Source organism: Orcinus orca, chromosome 16, assembly GCF_937001465.1.
Source record: "Orcinus orca chromosome 16, mOrcOrc1.1, whole genome shotgun sequence".
Taxonomy (NCBI): domain Eukaryota; kingdom Metazoa; phylum Chordata; class Mammalia; order Artiodactyla; family Delphinidae; genus Orcinus; species Orcinus orca.
This window is the reverse complement of record NC_064574.1, coordinates 16,672,698-16,694,869: the sequence shown is the minus strand read 5'-3', so window position 1 is coordinate 16,694,869 and position 22,172 is coordinate 16,672,698. Positions and strand designations below refer to the sequence as shown.

At 51.6% G+C, this 22,172-nt stretch overlaps 2 protein-coding genes across 5 annotated transcripts in view; one reads left to right on the top strand and one right to left on the bottom strand.

Moving 5' to 3' along the window:
• Positions 1 to 22,172, bottom strand: part of SERINC3 (serine incorporator 3) — a 379,749-nt gene that overhangs the window by 279,244 nt on the left and 78,333 nt on the right. The gene's annotated exons all lie outside the window — the stretch shown is intronic.
• Positions 1 to 22,172, top strand: part of HNF4A (hepatocyte nuclear factor 4 alpha) — a 28,206-nt gene that overhangs the window by 2,554 nt on the left and 3,480 nt on the right. Inside the window, exons 2-9 of one of the 4 annotated variants that reach the window (XM_004272879.3) lie at positions 1,825 to 1,999; positions 3,110 to 3,204; positions 9,019 to 9,125; positions 9,825 to 9,980; positions 13,864 to 13,951; positions 14,845 to 15,000; positions 17,759 to 17,995; positions 21,154 to 21,306. In XM_004272879.3, the coding sequence (XP_004272927.1) occupies positions 1,825 to 1,999; positions 3,110 to 3,204; positions 9,019 to 9,125; positions 9,825 to 9,980; positions 13,864 to 13,951; positions 14,845 to 15,000; positions 17,759 to 17,995; positions 21,154 to 21,306 (1,167 nt within the window). Of the gene's footprint in view, positions 1 to 1,824; positions 2,000 to 3,109; positions 3,205 to 9,018; positions 9,126 to 9,824; positions 9,981 to 13,863; positions 13,952 to 14,844; positions 15,001 to 17,758; positions 18,026 to 21,153; positions 21,307 to 22,172 lie in introns of all 4 variants that reach the window. The other 3 variants (XM_033433766.1, XM_033433767.2, XM_004272880.3) reach the window with 3 other exon arrangements.

The window sequence follows — 22,172 nt, the reverse complement described above, 5'->3', positions numbered from 1 at the left end:
GCTGGAGGCTTGAAGGCTCCAAAGATAGCTCCCTACCTGCCTGCCACTCTTGATTCAGAAGTGGCAGAAGTCCTTGTTTATCAGAGGCCCCAGCAGACACCCCAATAAGGACAGCACTGGCCAGAGGCCAGCACTGGCCCTCACACCTGGACCATAAATCTGGTTCCTCTACTTAACAGCAATGTGATGACTCTGGGCAAGTCCTGTCCTCTCCGAGCCTTGATGTTCTCACCTGGAGAATGGGAGCTGACCCAGCATCAGCTGACCCCGGGAGTGGGGTGATACACTTGGCATCACCCAGCCTATCCTGCCCAGGATATGGGAGCCCCTTCCCCCAGCCTCCGCCTGAGTTGTGGGGTCAGCTCTCCTGGGGGTTGGAGGAGGCAAGGCTGAGGGAGAAAGGGCACCAACGCAGTTTAACAATTATCCCCATCTCCAGGAATAATTCACCAAGTGGAGGGGGCCGCACTCCTGGGCACCCTCGGGAGTCTAGGTGATGTTCAGCTAGGCCACAGCAGCAATGAGATGTCCACTTGTGCTTGGAGGCTGGAAGTCATCTGCTCCCAGAGTTTTCTTCTGCAGAAAAGTTTTCATTTCACAAACACTGATATAGTGCTTGTTATGTGCCAAGCACTTCACATATATTGATTCACTGAATCTGCATAACAGACCTGGGGATTATCATGTTCCCCATTTTACACGTGAGGAAATGAAGGCACAGAGAAGTAAATTAATGCAACCAAGGTCATACAGCTAAGAGGTGGGCAAGCTACGATTTAAACTTGGCAGAAGGGCTATAGAGGTTGTGCTCTTAACTACAGCACTATATCCCTCTCCAGTTCTTAGCTAGATGTTCCCTAGGAATTCAAGATTGGATTCAGGGTTTCTATGAAAACACGTGTGTGTGTGACTTTGTGAGATGTGCGTATGTAGGCATTTTTCTGGGGAGATGGTCGATAGTGCTTGTCAACTTCTCTAAGAGGTCTATCCTTGGTGGAAGATTTGCTTACAAAAAAGAGGGTTCAGCTGCTGAAACTTAAAAAAAATGGAAAACAACTGGACCAGTCAAACTGCCCCTCTCTACAGTTAGGGAAACTGAGGCCCAGGGGAAATTGAAGCAAGGAAAAGGAGCTTGTCCCAAGGCCACAAGCAAGTTGGTAGCAGTACTAGTACCCAGGACCCCAGCCGCCTGCCTCTTATTCCCCTCTTCACATTTACATAGATGCAGTAGCTTTTGCTATGAGGTGCTCAGATCCTTGCCATGATCCTCCCAGGAGGGCAAACGAGCCACTGTCCTTGATGTATGTCTTCCTGTTCCCTGGGAGAGTTTCAGGGCCCCTGGGTACCAAGCTGAGAGCCACCCAGACCTGTTCACTCAGTGAGGAGTGAGGAACAGGACCTGGTTCTGGGCAGATGCTGGGGGAATATTTGCCCCTCCCACAGTCCCCTCCACCCAGCCAATCAGGGTCTACAAGGGTCCGATGCATCCTAGGAGACAGCCAGGTTTTCGTTCCTTCCCAGAGAAAAGCTGGGGCTAGCGGTCTCCACGATGGGAAGGAACAGACCTTTGCAAACAACTCTGTGAAGTCAGTGCCACAACCGTCCCTAAGTTACAGATGCAAAATGGGGGTTCCAAAATGGCGAGGAACTTGCCCAAGTTCTTGGAGGGAGTATGACAGCACCTGGGCGTAGCTGAGGCTGAAGCCCTGGGGAGGTCACCACAATGCTCATCTCAGTTTCTGAATCTAAACCACCAGGAGAGCAGGGCCTCCGGGAGGTGACTTTCTGCCCCCACTGTGTCCTCACTTTTCTTTTGTGGTGCAGACACGTCCCCATCAGAAGGTACCAACCTCAACGCACCCAACAGCCTGGGTGTCAGCGCCCTGTGTGCCATCTGTGGGGACCGGGCCACAGGCAAACACTATGGTGCCTCAAGCTGTGACGGCTGCAAGGGCTTCTTCCGGAGGAGTGTGAGGAAGAACCACATGTACTCCTGCAGGTGAGGAACGTTGATTTCTCCAGCTGGGAAATGGGTGCACTTGGGCTAATGTCCCCCCGGGTCTGTCCTCTCTCTGAATAGGTCCCAGAGGCATCTGCCCTTCAAGCCCTTCAAGCCTCCTCTGATTTCTTAGTCCTTGCAGATCCAGATGGGAACATCTATTCTAGAAACTTCATTTATTGATCATAAAGCCATAGACTGACATTTATTGAGTACTTACCATGTGCCAGGCACCATACTAAGTCTTTGCCTGTATTAACTGTTCCCAGAAGCTCATTGTTATTTTTCCCATTTAGCAAATGGGGACCCATGTGGTTTAGGACCGAGCCAATTCTGAAGCCTCAGAGGATGAGGACCATCCCCCAACCTGGTGCTTTTTCTGGGGCAAATAGGGGATTGGCCCCGGCCTTTCCACCTCTCTCAAGGCCTTGGAGATCCCTCCTTCAAAGCATCTCACATTCTGGGTAACAGCAATAATAAAATAATGGTAGCTGTCAGTTACAAGCCCTTACTATGAACAGATTGTGTGCTGAGCCCCATTAAGGTAATTATCTCGTTGTCACCTGTCAACACCCCGCTGTGGTCGTTACTATGATTATTCTCATTTTATAGATGAGGAAGCTGTGGCTTGGAGAGGACTAGGAATTTGCCCAAGGTCACCCAGCTTGAATCAATGTCAGAGCCCAGATTGACACTCAGGGTCCCCCCCATAACCACTGTGGGTACTGCCTCTATTCCATATCCCCCCCCCCAAGAATGTGGCTTATGTGGACCAAGTATTGACACTGATCCACAATCAGGAGCCCACTCTGGGCTCTGGGATTTTATAGGATATGCTGGAAATAGCAGTGCCTTGTACTTGCAGCTGAGTGGTCTGAGGCCACGTGTCACCTCTCTGAGCCTCAGTTTCCCCATGTTTAGCGGGACAGGGTTGGGCTCTCAGAGAGTCCATAGGGCCTTTCCAGCTCCTGGTTGGTTAGCAGAAGAACTCCTGGGATGAAAGGTTTGAACAAAGAGGCTGGAGGTCAACCAGATGGCCAGGATCCTGGTTCAGACCTGGGAGGGGGAAGGCTGTCTCTTCTCTACCCAACCATCCAAAGCCCTCCCCAGATTTAGCCGGCAGTGCGTGGTGGACAAGGACAAGAGGAACCAGTGCCGCTACTGCAGGCTCAAGAAGTGCTTCCGGGCTGGCATGAAGAAGGAAGGTGAGCCTCGACCCTCCCCCTGCCACCCCACTGTCCCACCTGCACCCGCAAGCTCCCAGCAGCCATTTACAACTGCGGCCACAACTTTATGACTTGGTGACAGGCCCCAGGGTGACTGGCTAACGGCTGAGAGGAGGGAGGGCCTGAAAATCTGACCATAGGGAGGGGCTGGGCTTGGTCTTGAGAAAGATTCCAAGAGATAAGCTCCCACTTTCAGCTACTCAGGTTCCCAGCGCCACCACCCCTGCCTGCCTTTACCAACACAAGGCAGCCGAGTTGGGTGCTTTTTCTTAATATACTATTTCAAACATTAGGAAAAGTGTAGAGAACGGCACTACGAACATCCAGGACCCACCACCCAGACTCAGCAAATGGGAATGGGGGCGGGGGTGCGAGAGTTCTATAGCTGAGCTTCCTCCCCAGTTTCTTTTTTTTTTTTTTTTTGCGGTACGCGGGCCTCTCACTGCTGTGGCCTCTCCCGTTGCGGAGCACAGGCTCCGGACGCGCAGGCTCAGCGGCCATGGCTCATGGACCCAGCCTCTCCGTGGCGTGTGGGATCTTCCCGGACCGGGGCACGAACCCGCGTCCCCTGCATCGGCAGGCGGACTCTCAACCACTGCGCCACCAGGGAAGCCCCCCCGCAAGCAGTTTCTTAATCTTCCTTCTTGGGCATCGGGTGACCCAGCGTTCTCCCATTCTAGGAAAAGGGAACAAGGCCCCAGACTCATCCTGGGTGGAGGAGGATGGGAACGCTGGGGCACAATGTTTATTCGGGTCTCCCTGGCTTCCTGCCACCAGCAGATACCAGTCCCCTGGCTGGGCGTTTCCACAGTTGATAGTTCCTTTCATTCTCATGACAGCCCTGTGTGGCACTATTATCCTTCCTGCTTTTCATGGACGAGGGAACTGAGGCCCAGGATGGTTCAGCAACTTGCCCAAGGCCCCACAGCTGGTCAGACAAGCTCCGAGGTTTGAACCCAGAGCTTTGGACCCGAGTTCATTGCTGTTTAGACGATACCTCAGTGCTGCCTACTGTGCCCTCCAGACCCCAGGAATGTTTAAAAGTTTTTCAGCCTAAGCTCAGGAGGCAAACACCTTTTAACCGCTTCTCTGGGTAACTTGAGCTCGTTTTCAAATCTCTGTCTCCTTCTCTGCTCAACTCACTTTTCCCAGCCCTGGGACTGGCTCCCAGACCTTCGCTTCCAGCCCGCAGCTGTGGTACAGCAGCCAAAACCCTTGGTCTAGTTCTGTACAAACACACACACCCCACCCCACCCTACGCCGCAGCAGGATCCTGGGACCCAGCCTTCCCCGGGCAGACTGAGAAGGACGGGAACTTGGCTTTGCTGGTCTCCCCTCCCCGACTCTACCTCTGAGCCCCTGTTTTCTCTTCTCCCTCCCTGGGAAACAGCTTCTGGGTCTCATCCCTACAGAGCCCTTAGAGTTCACTAGCCCTGCTGGGAAACCTGGGCCTGTGATCCTCACGAAGGAGTGCGTGGTCTCCAAGGCCCCTTCTGGCTCGCAGCAACACAATTCTCTCATCCAGACCTCAGTTATCCTCAAAGTCGGGGAGGGCCTTTTTCAAAAGGCAGATGCCCCCCTGCTCTCCCCTACCCAGTTATCAATGGGATTGAGCCAGTCTCACCTTGAACTTGAGAACGACTTTGTGGAATGAGAAATGTTATGAATGGGGGACTGCCCTGGTGGTCTAGTGGTTAAGACTCCATGCTTCCAGTGCAGGGGCGCAGGTTCGATCCCTGGTCGGGGAACTAAGATCCCACATGCTGTGCAGCGTGGCCAAAAAAAAAAAGAAAGAAAGAAAGAAAGAAATGTTATGAATGGGAATATGAGGCGTGCATGAACGGCTGGAGGCAAGAAAAAGATTGAGAGCTATAGTCTAAGAGCCAGTGATTCTATCAATCACCCCGACAGCCTAAGATTTTAGGTTTGAGAGAATGAATCTCTCATGTTAAAATTCCAGGCCTTGTGACAGGCAGGTGGGAGAAAGGTTGGCAGCTCACCTGAGCAGATGGCTACCTTCCTAGGCTGTAGGTAGCCTGGTCCTGCATCTGGATGGTCTTTATAGACGTCTCTTGTTAAATATTCAGAGTCACTTTCACGTGTCCCTTCGAGGAAGTTTCTGCCCCATCTGGGCTCCGGTGTTCACATCTATAAAAGGACAGGGCTGGATAATGAACCCTTCCAGCTCTGTGAGTCCACCTTTACGCCCACTGATCTACCCGTACAAGTTCATACTGCCCACCAGGACATGTGTATTTGTTCCCTGATCCTCCCACTGGGCTGCCACAGAGGCAGCAGGCCCGGATCCTGGCTCCTGGAAGGGGAGGGAGAGCCCCCGGCCATTCTGCCTTAGCTTAGGCTTGAGAATAGCCAATGGCTTCTTGTCTTGGAGAAGGTGGCGTTACTCCAGGAGGATAGGAGAATTGACCGATGGCAAGTGAGTGTGGGCTAGTAAAGGTTGGTGCTTATTTACATGCTTGGGTTAACCAGGAGATCATGACACATGCAGTTGCTTGGTTGCTTTGAGAACAGGCCAGGGTAGCAACGTGTTCCATTGCCACTGTGGTCAAGTTCTGGGGAGTCAGGACATTACTAGCTCTACCTAAGTCTTACAGTCCCAACACCCCTCCTTGGCCTGGTGGGAGGTCAAGAGAGATTCTCGGTGGAAGCCCCAGTGATCAGGAGAGTTGGGACCAGTTTTTATTTCCCTTCCTCGATGGCCTTAGGAAGATCCAGGGATTAAAACTCAAAAGTTGCCCCTGAGGACAGGAAGGTATGGGCCGCAAACATAGCATTTATAGACCAGTCAGTTGTATACGAGGTCATCAGATCTACACCCTTCCCATTTTACAGATGCAGAAGTTGAGGCCAGAGAGGTGATGTGATTGGGTCGGGGTGGGGGAAGGCAGGACTAGCTCAGCCTCCCCAGAGCTGAGCAGACACCAAGGTCCCTGGAGGAAATCTAGTAGTGATGGCCTTGGGAGGCACCTTCTCGGTCGAGATTCCTGAAACTTCCTCTCGACCTCAAAGTCTTATAAGTTTGGCCAGAGGCTATTCCACGGTGGTCAGAAGTGGGTTCCCTGAAAGAACAAAGACTCTGGGAAGAAATCTGGGGAATCAGTGGGCTCAACAGCCGGTCTCAAATTTCTTCCTCTCAACCTACACCTTCCTGGGCCCCTGCTGGTAGACCCAGGACAAATGTCTGACTCTTGGCGTCGGAAATCCAGCCCAGGACGCAGAGCCAGGGGTGCAGGAGGTGCAAGCTGGCGGTAGGCCAGGGGCCGTCTGAGAGGTCCTTCCTGGGAACCCCGGCCCAGCACTCCCCTACGCCCCGACTCAGGGGTTCTCTCGGAAGACAGGCTGGTCCTCCTCTCCGCCTCTGCCCGGGCCGGTTAATATTCAATAGAAGTTACCTTAGGTCCCCGACCCTGCTAATACTGAGCAAACATGTGGAAAACATCATTCCGTGACTGAGCTCGCGCCGGGCACTGATAACACCGGCCTAACCTTGAGGAGCCCAATCTCCAGCTGCTGACAGCAGCCCTTTTCTTAGGCCGCCACTTGGCGCCCTGGTGGGTGCGGGCTGGTAGCCATGGGAGGGGTGTTGCGGGCGGGGCGGGACTCAGGCAGGGGAGCGGTGCTGGGAGCTGGCATCCGTCCAGGATGGTGGGTCTGGGGAGAGGAGATTTCTTACCTTGGGACCTCTATCATATCCCACCAAATTCCCGGGCTCCCTGTACACTATCTGACTTTCATTCTCTGATTTCAACAATGTGTGAAATCAGGAGAGAGTTGAATAGCGGGAATGTCAACGTTCCATCGAGAAACGGGGCATAGGATGTGCCCAAGAATCAGAGCTTGTCTCATCCTGCGCCTTTTTTCAGCCACTCAACAGATATTTATTGAGCACCTACTGTGCGCCAGGCTCTGTTCTACTTGTTGGGGCTACAGCAGCGGACAATAGGGATGATGTTCTGGCTTTCTGGAGCTTTTCTTCTCTTAGAGAGACAGAGAGTGAAGAAAGAAACAGAGAGTAAGTACCAAGAAGAAAAATAAGGCTGGAGAAGGGGCTTCCCTGGTGGCGCAGTGGTTGAGAGTCCGCCTGCCGATGCAGGGGACACAGGTTCGTGCCCCGGTCCGGGAAGTATCCCACATGCCGTGGAGCAGCTGGGCCCGTGAGCCATGGCTGCTGAGCCTGTGCGTCCGGAGCCTGTGTCCGCAACGGGAGAGGCCACGACAGTGAGAGGCCCACGTACAGCAAAAAAATAAAAATAAGGCTGGAGAAAGGGCAGAGCCTGTGGGAGGGATACCACATCAGACAGGATGGTCAGAGCAGGTGTCTCTGAGACGGTGATATTTGCACAAAGACGTGAGTAAATGAAGAAGAAGCAGCTTAGCTGCAGGGGGAAGAGAATTCCAGGCAGTGGGAACAGCCGCGGGAAGGCTTTGAGGGAGAGTGGCCGAGTGAGTCCCAGAACAGCGGGGAGGCAGGTTTGACAGGCAGAGAGAATAAAAGCGAGATGGGAGAGACAGGACCATCGCGAGGAATTGTCTCTTTACTCCGGGTATGATGGGGAGGTCCTGGTTTTGAGCAGTGGAGGGATATGACCTGAGTTGGGTTTTAGGGGATCCCTTTGTCTTTCGAGAGGTGCACAGATGGCAGGGGCGAGGCCAGAAGCACAGTGACCGGTGAGGAGGGTCTGAACTGCCCCAGGGCGCAGCCCGGAGCGGGAGCCGCAGATGGAGCTTGCAAAGCTTTCTGATGGAATTTGGAGTGTGAGCAAAAAGGCATATAGTGAGACTCCCAGGCTGGGAGGAAGCAAGAACCTGCCTGTTCCTGGGATGGGAAAGACCCCGAGGAGCAGGTTTGGAGGGAAAAGCTTATAGATGGGGAGACCAAGGCCCAGAGAGAGGATGTGACCCCCACCAGCACAGGGAGAGTGAGGGATGAATCCCGACAGGAACCCAGGTCTCCTGCCGCCTCGTCCTCCCTCCTTCCAGCTTCAAAAACATTCCACCGTGAGGCCTCCCGGACTCCGAGGGCCAGGCCAGGGCAGCAGAAGGACTACCTTACATCTTAGGCCAGGATGGGGATGCCCGGGGTGGGGGGGTGAGGCCCTGGTGGATGGAGGCCCTGGGTCTCTGAATTCCTGGCAGGGGGGCCCCCGCAGTCGGTCAGGAGGGAGCCAGAGCTTTCCTGAGCTGCTCCTGAGAGGTTTGTCTAGAGCACATGCACTTCCTGCTGATGGCTGAGGGCAGGTGGGGCCTTTTGCCTCCACAAAGGCCTCCAGGCCTTTTGCCTCCACATTCAGGAATCCCTGACCATCTCCGTCACCCAGAGCAATTCATTTTGCTTGTTTCATACACTTTCATCTGGAAAGAAAGGGACCCTTTTTCAAAACAGAGCTTGAAAGCCTGTCATCTAGACAGATCCCCTCTTCAAAGTTCAAGACCCACCTTGAGCCCTCTGCCAAGTCATCACGACCTTACACGCCTCCAGTGACGGCTGGGTCACTCCTACAGCCACCCAGCTGTGTGCGGGGCAGTTGTGGTGCTTGGCAAGTTCTCCCACAGCTGGGCCAGGACCCATCTCCCCCCGTTCCCACATGCTGATCTGGGCTCTGCCCTCTGGACGCTCCCTGGCGCCCCCAACTCCCACCTCCAACCCTGTTTCCTTTGTTCCAGGCCAGCCTTGCAGTCCTTCCCTCTGGGTTCAGCCACCTCCCCTTGCTCCTCAGCCACCCCTCATGTCACGGGAGCCCCCCACCCCCACCTCTCTCTGCCTCCTCACAGCCGTCCAGAACGAACGGGACCGGATCAGCACTCGCAGGTCGAGCTACGAGGACAGCAGCCTGCCCTCCATCAACGCGCTCCTGCAGGCCGAGGTCCTGTCCCAGCAGGTACTGGGGATCCACCAGGATCCACCCACCTGGGGATCCCTCACCCCAAAGAGAAATCTCAACTCCACCCCTGACCTCCCCAGCCAGGCCCTGGAGCAGCAGATGGGAGGGCCCTCAGCTATCACAGAAGGGAAACTGAGACCAGGGTCGCTCAGCCGGTTTAGTAGCAAAGACCCACATCTGGCGCTCAGGGGCCCTGTGGGGCCTGCATTCTGCAAGCCAAGCAGTTTTCTCCCTCGCTGAGGGCCTGAGATCAGCTTAGCCCCAAGAGAAAAGAGGAGTGGACAAGTGGACAGAGTAGCCCATGGGGCTCAGCCAACCCCTTGCTGTGTGACCTTGGGCAAGTAACAGCACTTCTCTGGGCAGTGGTTTCTCCACTTATCCGATGAGGATGAGGATTTTTGCTCTGCTTCTCCTCTAGGGCTGAGGGGTTCCTTGGGGTTCAAAGGAGCTGGTGGAGGAGGGCACACGGGGCAGGCAGCAGATAAAGGCCCAGAGAGAGCTTCTTCCCCCATAACTGCCTCCTCAGCATCCTCCCTTTCCGGTTTTCCCTGAGCTTCCTTCAGAGCTGAGAAGGCACCCACAGTCCAGCTGCCCTTTTCCAGACAGGAGAACTCTCCGGGGCGGGGGCTCTGTGCAGGGGACAGAGGATATAAGGAGGGCCCGGCCATCCCCAGCATTTTCCTTCATCTCCCCCAGATCACCTCCCCTGTCTCTGGAATCAATGGTGACATTCGGGCAAAGAAGATCGCCAGCATCGCGGATGTGTGTGAGTCCATGAAAGAGCAGCTGCTGGTGCTCGTCGAGTGGGCCAAGTACATCCCAGCTTTCTGCGAGCTCCCCCTGGACGACCAGGTGAGGGTGAACACGGTCTGCGGGCAGTGCGGGCCCTGGGCAGGTGGGTCCTGCTGGCCCACCTGGGATATAGCCTTGGACTGGTTTGATTTTATTTAACAAACATACACAGTGTTCACGTGTGCCTGGAGCTGTTTAAATCACTTTATAAATATTAGCTCATTTAATCCTTCCAACAACCCTAGGGGATCAGTGCTATTACGACCATCTTATAGGTGAGGAAACTGGGGCGCAGAGAGGTTAAGTAACTTACTCAAGATCACACAGCTAGTATCCAACACAGCTGGTATTAGAACAGGCAGACAAGCTTCAAAGTCCAGGCTAGTAGCCACTGCACCACTGCCCCAGGCAGCTCTCCTGGGGAGGATGTTGGTAGGGGGTCAGGGGCAGGGATCAGGAGGTTTGGGCTTGAGCCCTTGCTCTAAGATAGGTTCTCTGTGTGATCCTGGACAAATTACTTTCCCTCTCTGAGCCTCCATTTTCTTATCTGTAAAGTAGGAATTGTAATATCCACTTCGGAAAGCTGTTGGGAGGATTGAGGGACATTGCCATTTTTAAAAAGTTTTTATTGGAGCATGGTTGATTTAGTTCGGTGTGCAGCAAAGTGAATCAGTTATACATATACGTATATGCACTTTTTTTTTTTTAGATTCTTTTCCCGTATAGACCATTACAGAGCACTGAGTAGAGTTCCCTGTGCTATACAGTAGGTCCTTATTAGTTATCTATTTTATATATAGTAGTGTGTACATGTCCGTCCCAATCTCCCACTTACCGTTTGAGAAGCGTGAATCATGTAATGGGACACCTACACAGTCCCAGGCCACAGCGGACCTCCCTAACTGTCAGTTTCTTCCTTGTATCCCACCAAGATGGCTTAACTCAGCATTTTATTTCCCAAAGCACCTCCTTTGGAATACCAAAAAATGTCCCAGGGGAAAAAGGGGGCTGAAGGGGCGGGGGCTGAGGACAGTTGAGTTTCTGAGATACTGTAAATGGTAGTGCCTGCCCAGGGCACCCCCGAGGCCTCTGCAGACACTTGCCCTGTTTGGGAAAGAGGAGTTGGGCTGGGTCACCTTCTCAGCTCCAAGGGAAGCTGAGGGACACCAATGGGTAGTGTTCCAGGTACCAGCTCCTGGTGCATTTGCTTCTCTGTTTTGCACATTTGCACAAAAGATTGGCAACACGTGTCGGTCTATTAAAGTTTCTGAGAAGTCCTCAGGCAGGGCAGCTATGGAACTTTGGGAAGCCTAGGGCTTCTCAAAGGCTTCTGATGCCCAGGCTCTCCTGGAGTACGTTAGTATCACCTGGTGGGACACGCTGTGAAAACCCTGGTTAGGCTGGCCCTCACCCTCATGGGGGGGCTAGATCAGACGCCCTCTCGCCTGGATTCCTCTCTGCTTTGGAAGGGATGACAAGGCAGGGATCTCGGCCGAGCTGCCCCTGCCTTTCCCCTGCTCCTCATGTTCTGGCCCTGGTCCCCTCTGCTGGAGAGTCTGCATTAATGTTTAATCCCTCCTGTTCCTTCCCAGGGGCTCAACAGGGCAACAAGATCCCCCCCAAGCTAAGCAATTGTTAACCTCGATTTCCCACCCAAACCTTCCTGGCTGGGGCTCAGAGCATTCTCAGAGAGCAGTGATGGGTGGCCAGTAACACAGAATAATCATTAACATCACCACCCCCCTGCCTGCCTGCCCCCAGAACAGCCACCATGTTAGGGGGCTAGACCCAGGGCCAGGAGGGTTCCCAGCTCCCCATTCATGGCGTATAAGGAGCTCATCTTGCCCAAGATGAGTGAGGCACACCTGGGAGAATTGGGGGCACTGTCTGTCGACGTTGCCCCAGGAACCACCTTCCAAGTTTGTTTGCTTCTTGGTTTGTCTTGGATATCAACCCATTGAAACCTAGAAGGCTGGGTAGCATTGGATAAGGGGACTAAGGCTTGGAGAGAAAGAGCCATGTTCCCAAGGTCACAGAGCAAGGCAGCCACAGGGTGTGAATCCAGGTCTTCTGCCTCTTGATTACAGAGGCACTGGGGTAAGTGACGGAAGTCCTGCATGGCGCCTGGCGTATAGGAAGTGCTCAATAATCAGCATCCTTTGGCTTCCTTTTGCCCTGGTCATGGAGGGGGAGCTCTCGCCTCCAAGGCTGTTTGCCGTTTCTCCTCTTTTCCCGTCACCCTCACCAGGCTTAACCATGGGGGAACAGATGAGGTAAGGGCATGGCGGTAGGAGGGGCTCGATCTGGAGAGGATGTTAAGTAGTTGGCTCATCCATTCACCTATTCCTTCCTGCTTCATTCAAACAAATGTTTATCGAATGCTTACTATGTGCCAGGTATCCTCCGTGCCTTAGAACAACTTCACCTCCTTGGAGAGGCCTTTTATGATCTCCTCATCGAATGTAGTTGCTCTTGCCTCATTGCTCTTTATCACATGACCCTCACGTTCCTTTCTCCTTCCCTCCCTCCCTCCATCAATCTATTTTTTCCTTCTCTCTCCCTCCCTTCCTTCCTTCCTTCCTTCCTTCCTTCCTCCCTCCCTCCCTCCCTCCCTTCCTTCCTTCCTCCCTCCCTCCCTTCCTTCCTTCCTTCCTTCCTTCTTTCTTTCTCCTCCTCCCTCCCTCCTTTGCTTTCCTTTCACCATTGTGTCCCCAGACAAGTGTCTGGCACTTAGTAGATACTCAACATTTGACGACTACAAGAATGAGCAATCCAATGAATTAATGAATAAAAGCATCTTTGCCTCCTAGCTTAGCCTGCTAAAAAACTTCCAAACTCCCCAACCCAACCTTGCAGATAAGATCCTTGAGGCTACCAGCCTGCTACTGTTTGACCAGCCCCATCCTTTGGTCCTCATGCAAGCACTGAAGCAGGTGGTTCTGAAAGGGCAAGCGATGTCCTCCTGTGCGCTGGCAGGGCTCCCACCTCAGACTTCAGGCTTCTTCCAAGGCCTCCCTGTCCTCTCTGTAGGGAAGGGGTCGGTCAAGCAGATCTCCTGCCAAGGACCAGTGCTCACACCTTTGCCTCGGGAAGCAACATCCATGTCTAGATTCTTATAACGCTTTCTCAGAATCTAGAATCTTCCGGCGTCAAGTGGGTGGATGCCCTGGAGATCACTTGGAGTAATGATTTCCCAAACACAACGGTGCATCAGAATCAACCAAGGAGCTTGTTAATTTCAGATTCTTGGGCCCACCCCAGACATACAGAATCAGCGTTTCTGGCAGTAGGGCCTGAGAATCTGCATTTTTACAAAACAGTCTTCATAATCTTTTATAGCTTATCCATGGGTAGGAATTCAGGAAAAAGCTCTAAAAGTTTTAGAACTTTTTGGGTTTGTAGACCCTCTTGAAAGTCTGATGAAAGCCTTTAAGTCTCTGCTAAAAAAAAAAACACATACCCAGTTGTTAGTTTTACCAGCCATGCAGATGAGGCCCAGAGGGGAGCAGCAGCTACCCTGGACACAGCAATTCAAGGACAGGCTCAGCATTTGGTCTCCCGGCTCTGAGCACATGTTCTTTACCCTTCCAGGCAGTTTTATCCGTTATGGGAGGAAGGCAGCAGTTTTCTTTTCTTTTTCTTTCTTTTCTTTTTTTCTTTTTTTTTGGCCGCACTGCACAGCATGTGGGATCTTAGTTCCCTGACCAGGGATTGAACCCATACCCCCTGCAGTGGAAGTGCAGAGTCTTAACCACTGGACCACCAGGGAAGTTCCAAGGCAGCAGTTTTCTGATACCCATTTTATAATTCAGGCAGGTAAAGGCAAGGAGAGCATTAAGCTGACTTGCCCAGGGTCATTGACTTGGCCAGGAGCAGCCTTCCCAGGGGTGTGGACACCTTCCCAGGGGTGTGGACACCGGACGCCATCCCTTCTCTCTTCCAGGTGGCCCTGCTCAGAGCCCATGCTGGCGAGCACCTGCTGCTCGGAGCCACCAAGCGCTCCATGGTGTTCAAGGACGTTCTGCTTCTAGGTGAGGATACTGCCTGCCCAGCCAGGGCTCTGCAGAGGGTGTGCCCAGCATGGAGCACACCCGGGCACGGGAGATTTCCATGGTAGTGTGCAGGAGTGAGGGAGAAAGGTCAGGAATGGTCCTGTCCTCAGTATTCTCACCTGGATACCCCCTCAGATGCAAAGAAATGTGGACTCGAAGAACTCAATTCCCCAGCATGCAGGTTAGAGCACAGTCAGGGTTAGCCCTGGAGTAACCTGTGCATTCTGATGCACTTAGGGAGTAGGAGCAAAAGACATCCAGGAATGGCACAAACCCCCAGCCTATGTCACCTATGCCTTCCTAGCATGTTTGTTTATTATTTTAAATACTTATATAGGGCGCACCGTGAGCCCTAGTCTGAGTACTTTACAAATACTAACTCCTTTAATATGACGACCATATGAGGTAAACTCTGTAATTTATTCCCATTCTATAGATGGAAAAACTGAGGCACAGAAAATGACTTACCCAAATATATCTGGCTAGTCAGTGGTAGAAGCAGGACTCAACCCAGGCAGTCTAGTTCCAGAAACTGAGCCCTTATCCCTGGTGCTTTTATGCCTCCCAAGTGGCCCTTTAATGTCATAAGTGTTGTGGGTCTGTTGTCATGTTGAAGAATGGAGCTTGGGTGATGTGAAAGGGGTCCTAGGAAGTCAGGCTCCAGGCCCAGTCCAGTGACTGCAAGCAACTCATTCCTTTAATCTGGGCCTCAGCTTCCTCATCTGTAAAATGGACGTGACAATTCCCACAGGCCCCTCCTCCCATGGGCACCAGCTGCATTATAACTGCCAGTGGCAGGGCTTGTCCAAAGCTAGGGGAGAGGGGTACACCCGGGTGGCTTCCCCATCCCCTCTTCTTCCCAACCCATCCAGGCAATGACTACATCGTCCCTCGGCACTGCCCAGAGCTGGCAGAGATGAGCCGTGTGTCCATCCGCATCCTGGATGAGCTGGTGCTGCCCTTTCAGGAGCTGCAGATCGATGACAATGAGTATGCCTGCCTCAAAGCCATCATCTTCTTTGACCCAGGTACAGCCCAGACCTCCCACCCTCCCCTGATGCTCCGGACCCTCTGCCAAACTTCTCCTACTGGGTTATGTACCCTGAGTTTACCACCTCATCTCTTTAGTACATCAACCAGGAGAGGCCATTTCTATTAGCTCCATTTAACAGATGAGGAAAATCAAGGCTCAAAGGGCTGAAATGACTTGATAGGGTGCACTGACTCCAGAGGCTTGGTTTTTTTCTTTCCCACTTTACCCTTCTTTCCCTTCCTCCCTGCTTTCTGCTCCTTACCTCCTACCATCCTTCTTTTCTTTCCCTCAAAAAAATTTTTTATCAAAATAATATTTACACACACTTAAAATGGAAGTAGTCTTCCCCACCACACTTTTCCTGTCCAAAGCCTACTCCCCATGGGGGAACCGTTTCCAATTCTTTTTACTGTTTCTTCTGGCAGTTACCTCTCCAGCTCTAAATAAAATGCTAACCCTTCTATTCCTTGGTTTATCCATTTTAGAACATATTTTCCCTCTTGTGATAGCTGAGGATTGCACTTTTCTCTATCACCACTCCCATCTTTTCTCCCCCCTCCTCCTAATCTATTTTTCTTGCTATTTCAGTGTCTCTACTGTTCGCCTTTATAATGTCCTGTGCTTATGCTATTATTTCTTGTCCCATTACCTGTAGGCAGTATCTCCTAACCTTTCATTAGCAGGATAAAGATTATGCACCCCACTCTCCCCATTCCATCTACTGACTTTCCACCTGTACTTTTTTTTTTTTTGCAGTACGCGGGCCTCTCACTGTTGTGGCCTCTCCCGCTGCGGAGCACAGGCTCCAGACGCGCAGGCTCAGTGGCCATGGCTCACGGGCCCAGCCGCTCGGCGGCATGTGGGATCTTCCCGGACCGGGGCATGAACCCGTGTCCCCTGAATCGGCAGGCGGACTCTCAACCACTGCGCCACCAGGGAAGCCCCCACCTGCACTTTTATACAACGTTGTTGTAGTTGTGTCTTTGTGCAAAGTGTGATTTCATTTCACAATGTCACGATGGTTGCCTGGGCTGCAAAAGCCTGCTGGCTTCCTTCCCTCCTTCCATGTGAGAGAGGACCTACTGTGTGCCAGACGCTGTTCTTAGCGCCAGGCCCTCCTTGCATGGAGATCGCCTCTAGTAAAAATAGTGACACAGAGGAAATGAGCACTGTTTATGGAGTGCTCACTAAGGCTCCGTTCTAAGCGCTTTCTTACTTGTGAGGTAGGAATTGTCATGATCACTAGTTTGCAGATAAGAAAATTGAGGCACAGGGAGATCGATTAACTTGCCCAAGGTCACGCAACCAGGAAATGGCAGAGCTTGGATTTGAACTTCAGACTATCCAGCTCTTAAGCCCGTGTTCCTACCTACCACACACTATTCCCCGTTTCTTGAGGGGGTAAGATTTCTAGTTCTAGTTTCTTCGAGAGCCTGGCCCAGGCTGCATCCCCTGTGGTGCTTGGCACGGAGCTAGATGGATAGTAACTGCTCAGTAAAATGTGCAGGATTACTGATGCTGAGTCAGGGTCAGCAACCTGGCTTGGACGGGCAGGTGAACTAGGACAGGGCCGGGCACGTGGGTGGTGCTCAATAAATATTTATTGACTGAATGAAAGAATGCACAAACGTGGCCCAGAAGAGAAAGCCCTGGACTGGAAATGTGGGTGAAGTTCTCTTTCTGCTGCTTACTTTATCCAAAAAGAGGAAATAAAAGAGGAAATAAATGTATTACCTCCATGACGGCTGAGATTAACTATTGGATGACCACTTGAATCACCTTCTTAGTTAAGGATCTAGAATGTATCCATTGATTTTTTTTTCATTCATTCATTCATCCTTCCATCCATGTACCCATCCTCTCATCTAATTATCTATTCAACAAATATTGACAACACATGGTGCTAAGTAGTGGGTTTAAAAAGACAAAAGAGGGCTTCCCTGGTGGCGCAGTGGTTGAGAGTCCGCCTGCCGATGCAGGGGACGCGGGTTCGTGCCCCGGTCCGGGAGGATCCCACATGCCGCGGAGCGCCTGGGCCCGTGAGCCATGGCCGCTGAGCCTGCGCGTCTGGAGCCTGTGCTAGTGGAAGAGACAATTACATCCTGTGTGCTCAGTAGTGATGGAAGAGCCACAGAAATTTGGGGACACCATGGACACTGAGAGTGCAGACTTTGGAGGGTGGAATGGAGACAGCTTCCTGAAGGAAGTGTAAATTAAGCTGAGACCCCAAGATGACACAGGCAAGGGAGCAGAGAAGAGGGGAGGCTACTGTAAGGCAGCAGAAGCAGTGTGTGCTGAGGTCTGGATGGCGGGACGTTACCTGGGAGTCAGGAGCCCTAATTCACATCAAGGGTCTGCCAACAAATGGCTGTGTGGCTTGGGCCAAGTCCTTTCCTTGTTCCGTGCCTCGATTTCCCCATCTTTAAGATGAGACGGTTGCAAGGTACCCTCTTGGGTGTGTTCCTGAAGTCCTGCCCCCCATCTTCCACTTCTTTCTCCCAGTTCTGCATCTTAGGAAATGTGACAGAAACCTTTTTCTGCCTGAGTCCGGGAAGCTACAGCTTGCATTAGCGCACTCTGATTCTTGAGGACCGTGAATCCTTGCCCCAGCGCTGCTGGGGACTCCCTATGTGAACCTGGGCCACGAGGTCCCCCTATCAGGGCCTCAGGAGTAAGGGGACATCTGGGTCCCACCTCCCCAGATGCTCCAGGTGGCCCCCACTGCCTCCCTTGCACAAGCTCTCCCGTTGCAGATGCCAAGGGGCTGAGCGACCCGGGCAAGATCAAGAGGCTGCGTTCCCAGGTGCAGGTGAGCCTGGAGGACTACATCAACGACCGCCAGTACGACTCACGCGGCCGCTTCGGCGAGCTGCTGCTGCTGCTGCCCACCCTACAGAGCATCACCTGGCAGATGATCGAGCAGATCCAGTTCATCAAGCTCTTTGGCATGGCCAAGATCGACAACCTGCTGCAGGAGATGCTGCTGGGAGGTCCGTGTCCGGCCCAGGAAGGGATGAGAGGTGGGCGGGGCTGGGGTGGGCGGCCTCTTCTCAAGACACAAGCCTCAGGCAGACCTGAGTTCACCTCTCAGCTCCATCACTTCCTCACTCTGTAGCTTTCGGCAAATCCTTTTACCTACCTGAGCCTCAGTTTCCTCATCAGGAAAATGGGGATAATGGTCTGTTAATTCGGGTGCTGAGAAGCTAGCATGTTCCAGTCACTGTTCTAAGTGCTGGAGTTTCAACAGAGAACAAGATTCTGTCCTCCCAGAGGTTGTGTATGAGTGTGTGTGTATGAGTGTGCGTGCGCCTGCCACTGTGTATAAAGGCTCGTGGAAACAGATGATTATCAAGTATATAATAAAGAGGGCAACTACAGATTTTGAAATAACCAGGTAATATGATAGAGTATAACTGAAAAGGGGCCTCTTTAGATAGGTTGGCCAAGGGAGACTTCACTGAAGTGGTGACTTTTATGCCATGGACCTGATGGAAGGAAAGAGAACATTTAAAAGCCAAGAGAGAAACATTCCAAGAGATGTAGTGCAAAAGGTCCTGAAGCAGGGGAGGCTTGTGTCTTCAAGAAAGATAAGGTTGTGAGACGGGAGGAGTTACATGAGATAAAGGTAGAGATTGAGCAGAAACCAACTCATAAACATTGTCTTAAAGGCTATGGTCAGAAATTTGCATTGTATTCTCATCACTACTCTTATAAAAAGACTGAAAAATCAGACTAATGTTTTAAACAAACTATCCTGATTGTTGGGTAGAAAGTGAATTTCAGGGGAGCAAAGTGGAGACAGGAGACCCCTGAGACATGTCACTGTCTCCAATCAGGGGAAGGACAAGGAGGCTAGGACTAAGGCATGACTGGAAATTGATCAGCATAGATGAACTTGAACATCTATTTGGAGGAAGAACCCACAGGATCTGCTGATTGATCAGATGGGGGCGGTGAGGGGAATGCTAAGCGTCAGGGATGAAACCTACATGTTTGCTTTGAGGAAGGGGAATGGTGGTGGAGTAATTTACTGAGATGGGGAAGACTGAGAAAAAACAGCTGGAGGCTGGGGATGGTGGTGGTGGTGAGGAATCCACGTTAGACTTTAGTTAAGCTTGAGATGACTGTTAGATATCCGGGTTGAGTTATCCAGGAGGCAGATGCATGTTTGACTCTGTTGCTCAAACAAGCCCAAAGGTGAGGATGAGAGGCAGCTTCGTGGTGTCCCAGAAACTAGGTGCCAAAGAAGGAGATAGAGGAAGACTAGCCAGGGGGATAGGAGAAAAGCCAGGGAGAGTCCCAGAATCCAAGAGGAGAGTGTGTTTGAGTGGGGACAGACATTTAATTGTGTTAAATTCCACAGGAGGGAGAAGGAGGCTCTTGGCGATTGTGTTGAGAGCAGTGTCAGAAGACCGTGGGAAAGGAAACCAGATTTGAGGCAGGGGAGCGGGTATTACAGAGTGAGTGAGTTGGAACGTGGAGAAGTGGAGATAGCAAGAGCATACCGCCCTTTGAAAATGTTTTGCTAAGAAGGGGACCTGAGAGAGAGCTGAGGATGATTGCAAGGCGGTGATCGTAACGATGTACCACGGAATCTTGGCTGAACTAAGAGGAATGTGGATGGGTGACAACAGTGAAAAGTGGGGGTCAGTGAAGTGACAGCGTCAATAGGGCTGAAGAAGTTTTGCAGTGATGGTACTAGAGGAAGTGAGCTGGAAAGGTAAGAGGCAGGGTCTAAGTGAAGATGATTGAACTTAAGATTTTGGAGGCGACACAGTTACTGGTGATGGCCAAGGACAAGGTTTCTCCACCTCAGCGGATACTTGGGACTGGACAATTCTTTGCTGAGGGGGCTCTTCTGTACCTTGTTTAACCACATGCTTGTCCTCTACCCAAGATATGCCAGTATCACTCCGTCAGTGACAAATATTCACATATTTTCAAAGGTCCCTTGCGGGACCAAAATCACCCCCAGCTGAGAACCACTGTCATATGGTAACTCATTTCATTCTCACTTTGACCCTGTGAATATGGGGTCATAATGAATCAGGTGTCACTGAGATCAGGGTCAGGAAGGAGCTTGTGTTCTGTTGCCAGATAAACATGAGTAAGATAATTAATCTCTTCGGGTCCTATAATCTCATCTGTAGAATGGGTTCATAATGATACCCACTGTACAGGATTGTTGTGGGGATTAAATTATGTCAAACATGAAAAGTGCTATAAAGCAGTACCTGGCACATAACAGGTGCTCAATAATTGATAGCTGTCACTGCAACAGGTACACTTTAGAGTCCCCTTGCAAGCCCTAAAATTCCATCATTGTCATATTAGTGAACATAGCCTATTACCAGACCTTATATATATGGTACTGTCATTCTCTGACACATTTTTTGAAGCAGTTACTGTGTTCCAGACACTCTGCTAGGACCTCAAAGAGAGAAGAAAAATACACCTGTAACTGTAATGCTCACAGACAGAAGTGATTGTTCCCAAAAGATGGGTTACAGATAAATGACGATGGGAATTCCAAGGAAGGAGAGGTTTACTTCCTACTGGACTGGGGAGAATCAGGAGAGGCTTCCCAAAGGAGGAAATCTGTGAGCTGGAATTTGGACTTAGGGATATTGGGGGAGCGGGAGAAGGGGAGGTAGAAGGCGTCTTTAGTGGAAGTGACACAGGAGCAAAAGCACAGAGCTAGGACAGTACAGGGGACACATCGATGCTATAAGTAGGTCATTTGGGCTTCAGATATAGGGGATGAGGCTTCATGGTGAGTTGGGACCAAATGGTTGAAGGACTTGCACACCAAGGAGCTTTGAGAGCCATTGATTGAATCCATTATATTAACATGTAATCAATACAGTGCTTGCTGCAATATTTGAATGATCTCACAGCTTCTTTAGCTCCTCCTCGTTTCTTTCACGTCACTTTATTCTCTTGGTTTTTGTGTCCTCTCATGCCTTCATGAAGCCTGTGGATAGGAGTGGAAGCCCCAGTTTACTAACCTGGAAATAGGAGCCCAATAGGCACTGTCAGTATTGGATGGGCAGGTGGATCGGCCACACTGGAGGAAGACGGTTCCTCAAGGCCCATGGACTTTACCCCAGACTCTTTCATCCTCACTGAGTACCCCTTCTACCCGCAGGGTCCTCCAGTGATGCACCTCATGCCCATCACCCCCTGCACCCTCACCTGATGCAGGAGCACATGGGCACCAACGTCATTGTTGCCAACACGATGCCTGCTCACCTCAGCAACGGACAGATGTGTGAGTGGCCCCGACCCAGGGGGCAGGCAGGTGGGCAATTGGGCTTTACCCAGGAAGGGGTGAGGTTGGGGCCTAAGAGGGAATCTGGAGAAGGTCGGGTCTAGAAGATGGGAAATGGGATAAAACAGTTCTCTGTGCTCCAGGGTAGGGAATGAGGGGTGAGACATCCATTGTGAAGGCTGTTTATTCAGTGAGGTGATGGACGGTCTCCACTGAATGAAGCGGCCCTTGGGATAAGGCAATCCACTGGGTGAGGCTGCCCATTGGGTGAGAATTCCATTAGGTGATGTTGTCCACTAGGTAAAATTGTTCACTGAAGTAAGACTGCCCAATTGGGTAAGGCTATCCATTAGACAGTTGGGTGAGACCATTCATTGGATGAGAACCTCCACTGGGCTAGATTGTCCTCTGAGGTGATATCTCACAAGAGTGAGTTTGTCATCGGGCAAAGTTCTTCAAAGAGTAAGATTATCGTTGGGATGAGGTGGCCCACTAAGATGAGGTTGCATTTCACTGAGATTGTTCTTTGGGAAAGCCGGCCATTGAATAAAGTTGGCCAAGTGGGTCATAGTCAAAATTATTTTCTGAACTGGTAATGGCGCTAGGGCCGTTAGTTTCTGTTACTCAGCTGCCTCAAGGTCAAAGAAATGGTATTTTTTGAACCAGTTAGCCAGACCCTTGGGTCGCATCTACTGCTGTTCCTTTTCTCCAAGAAAGGATATTCCTGTCACATGTCCCATTGTCCATAGGGAGAGTCAACTTGGGCTCTGGTTTGAGAGCAGCAGCTGAAGTCTCCATGTCAAATGGTAGAAGAGATGGGGGCTATGGGGACTTGGGCAAAAGGTTCTGACCACAGAACCTGACCCAGCCACAGCCTTCCAGACCTCGTGGAACTT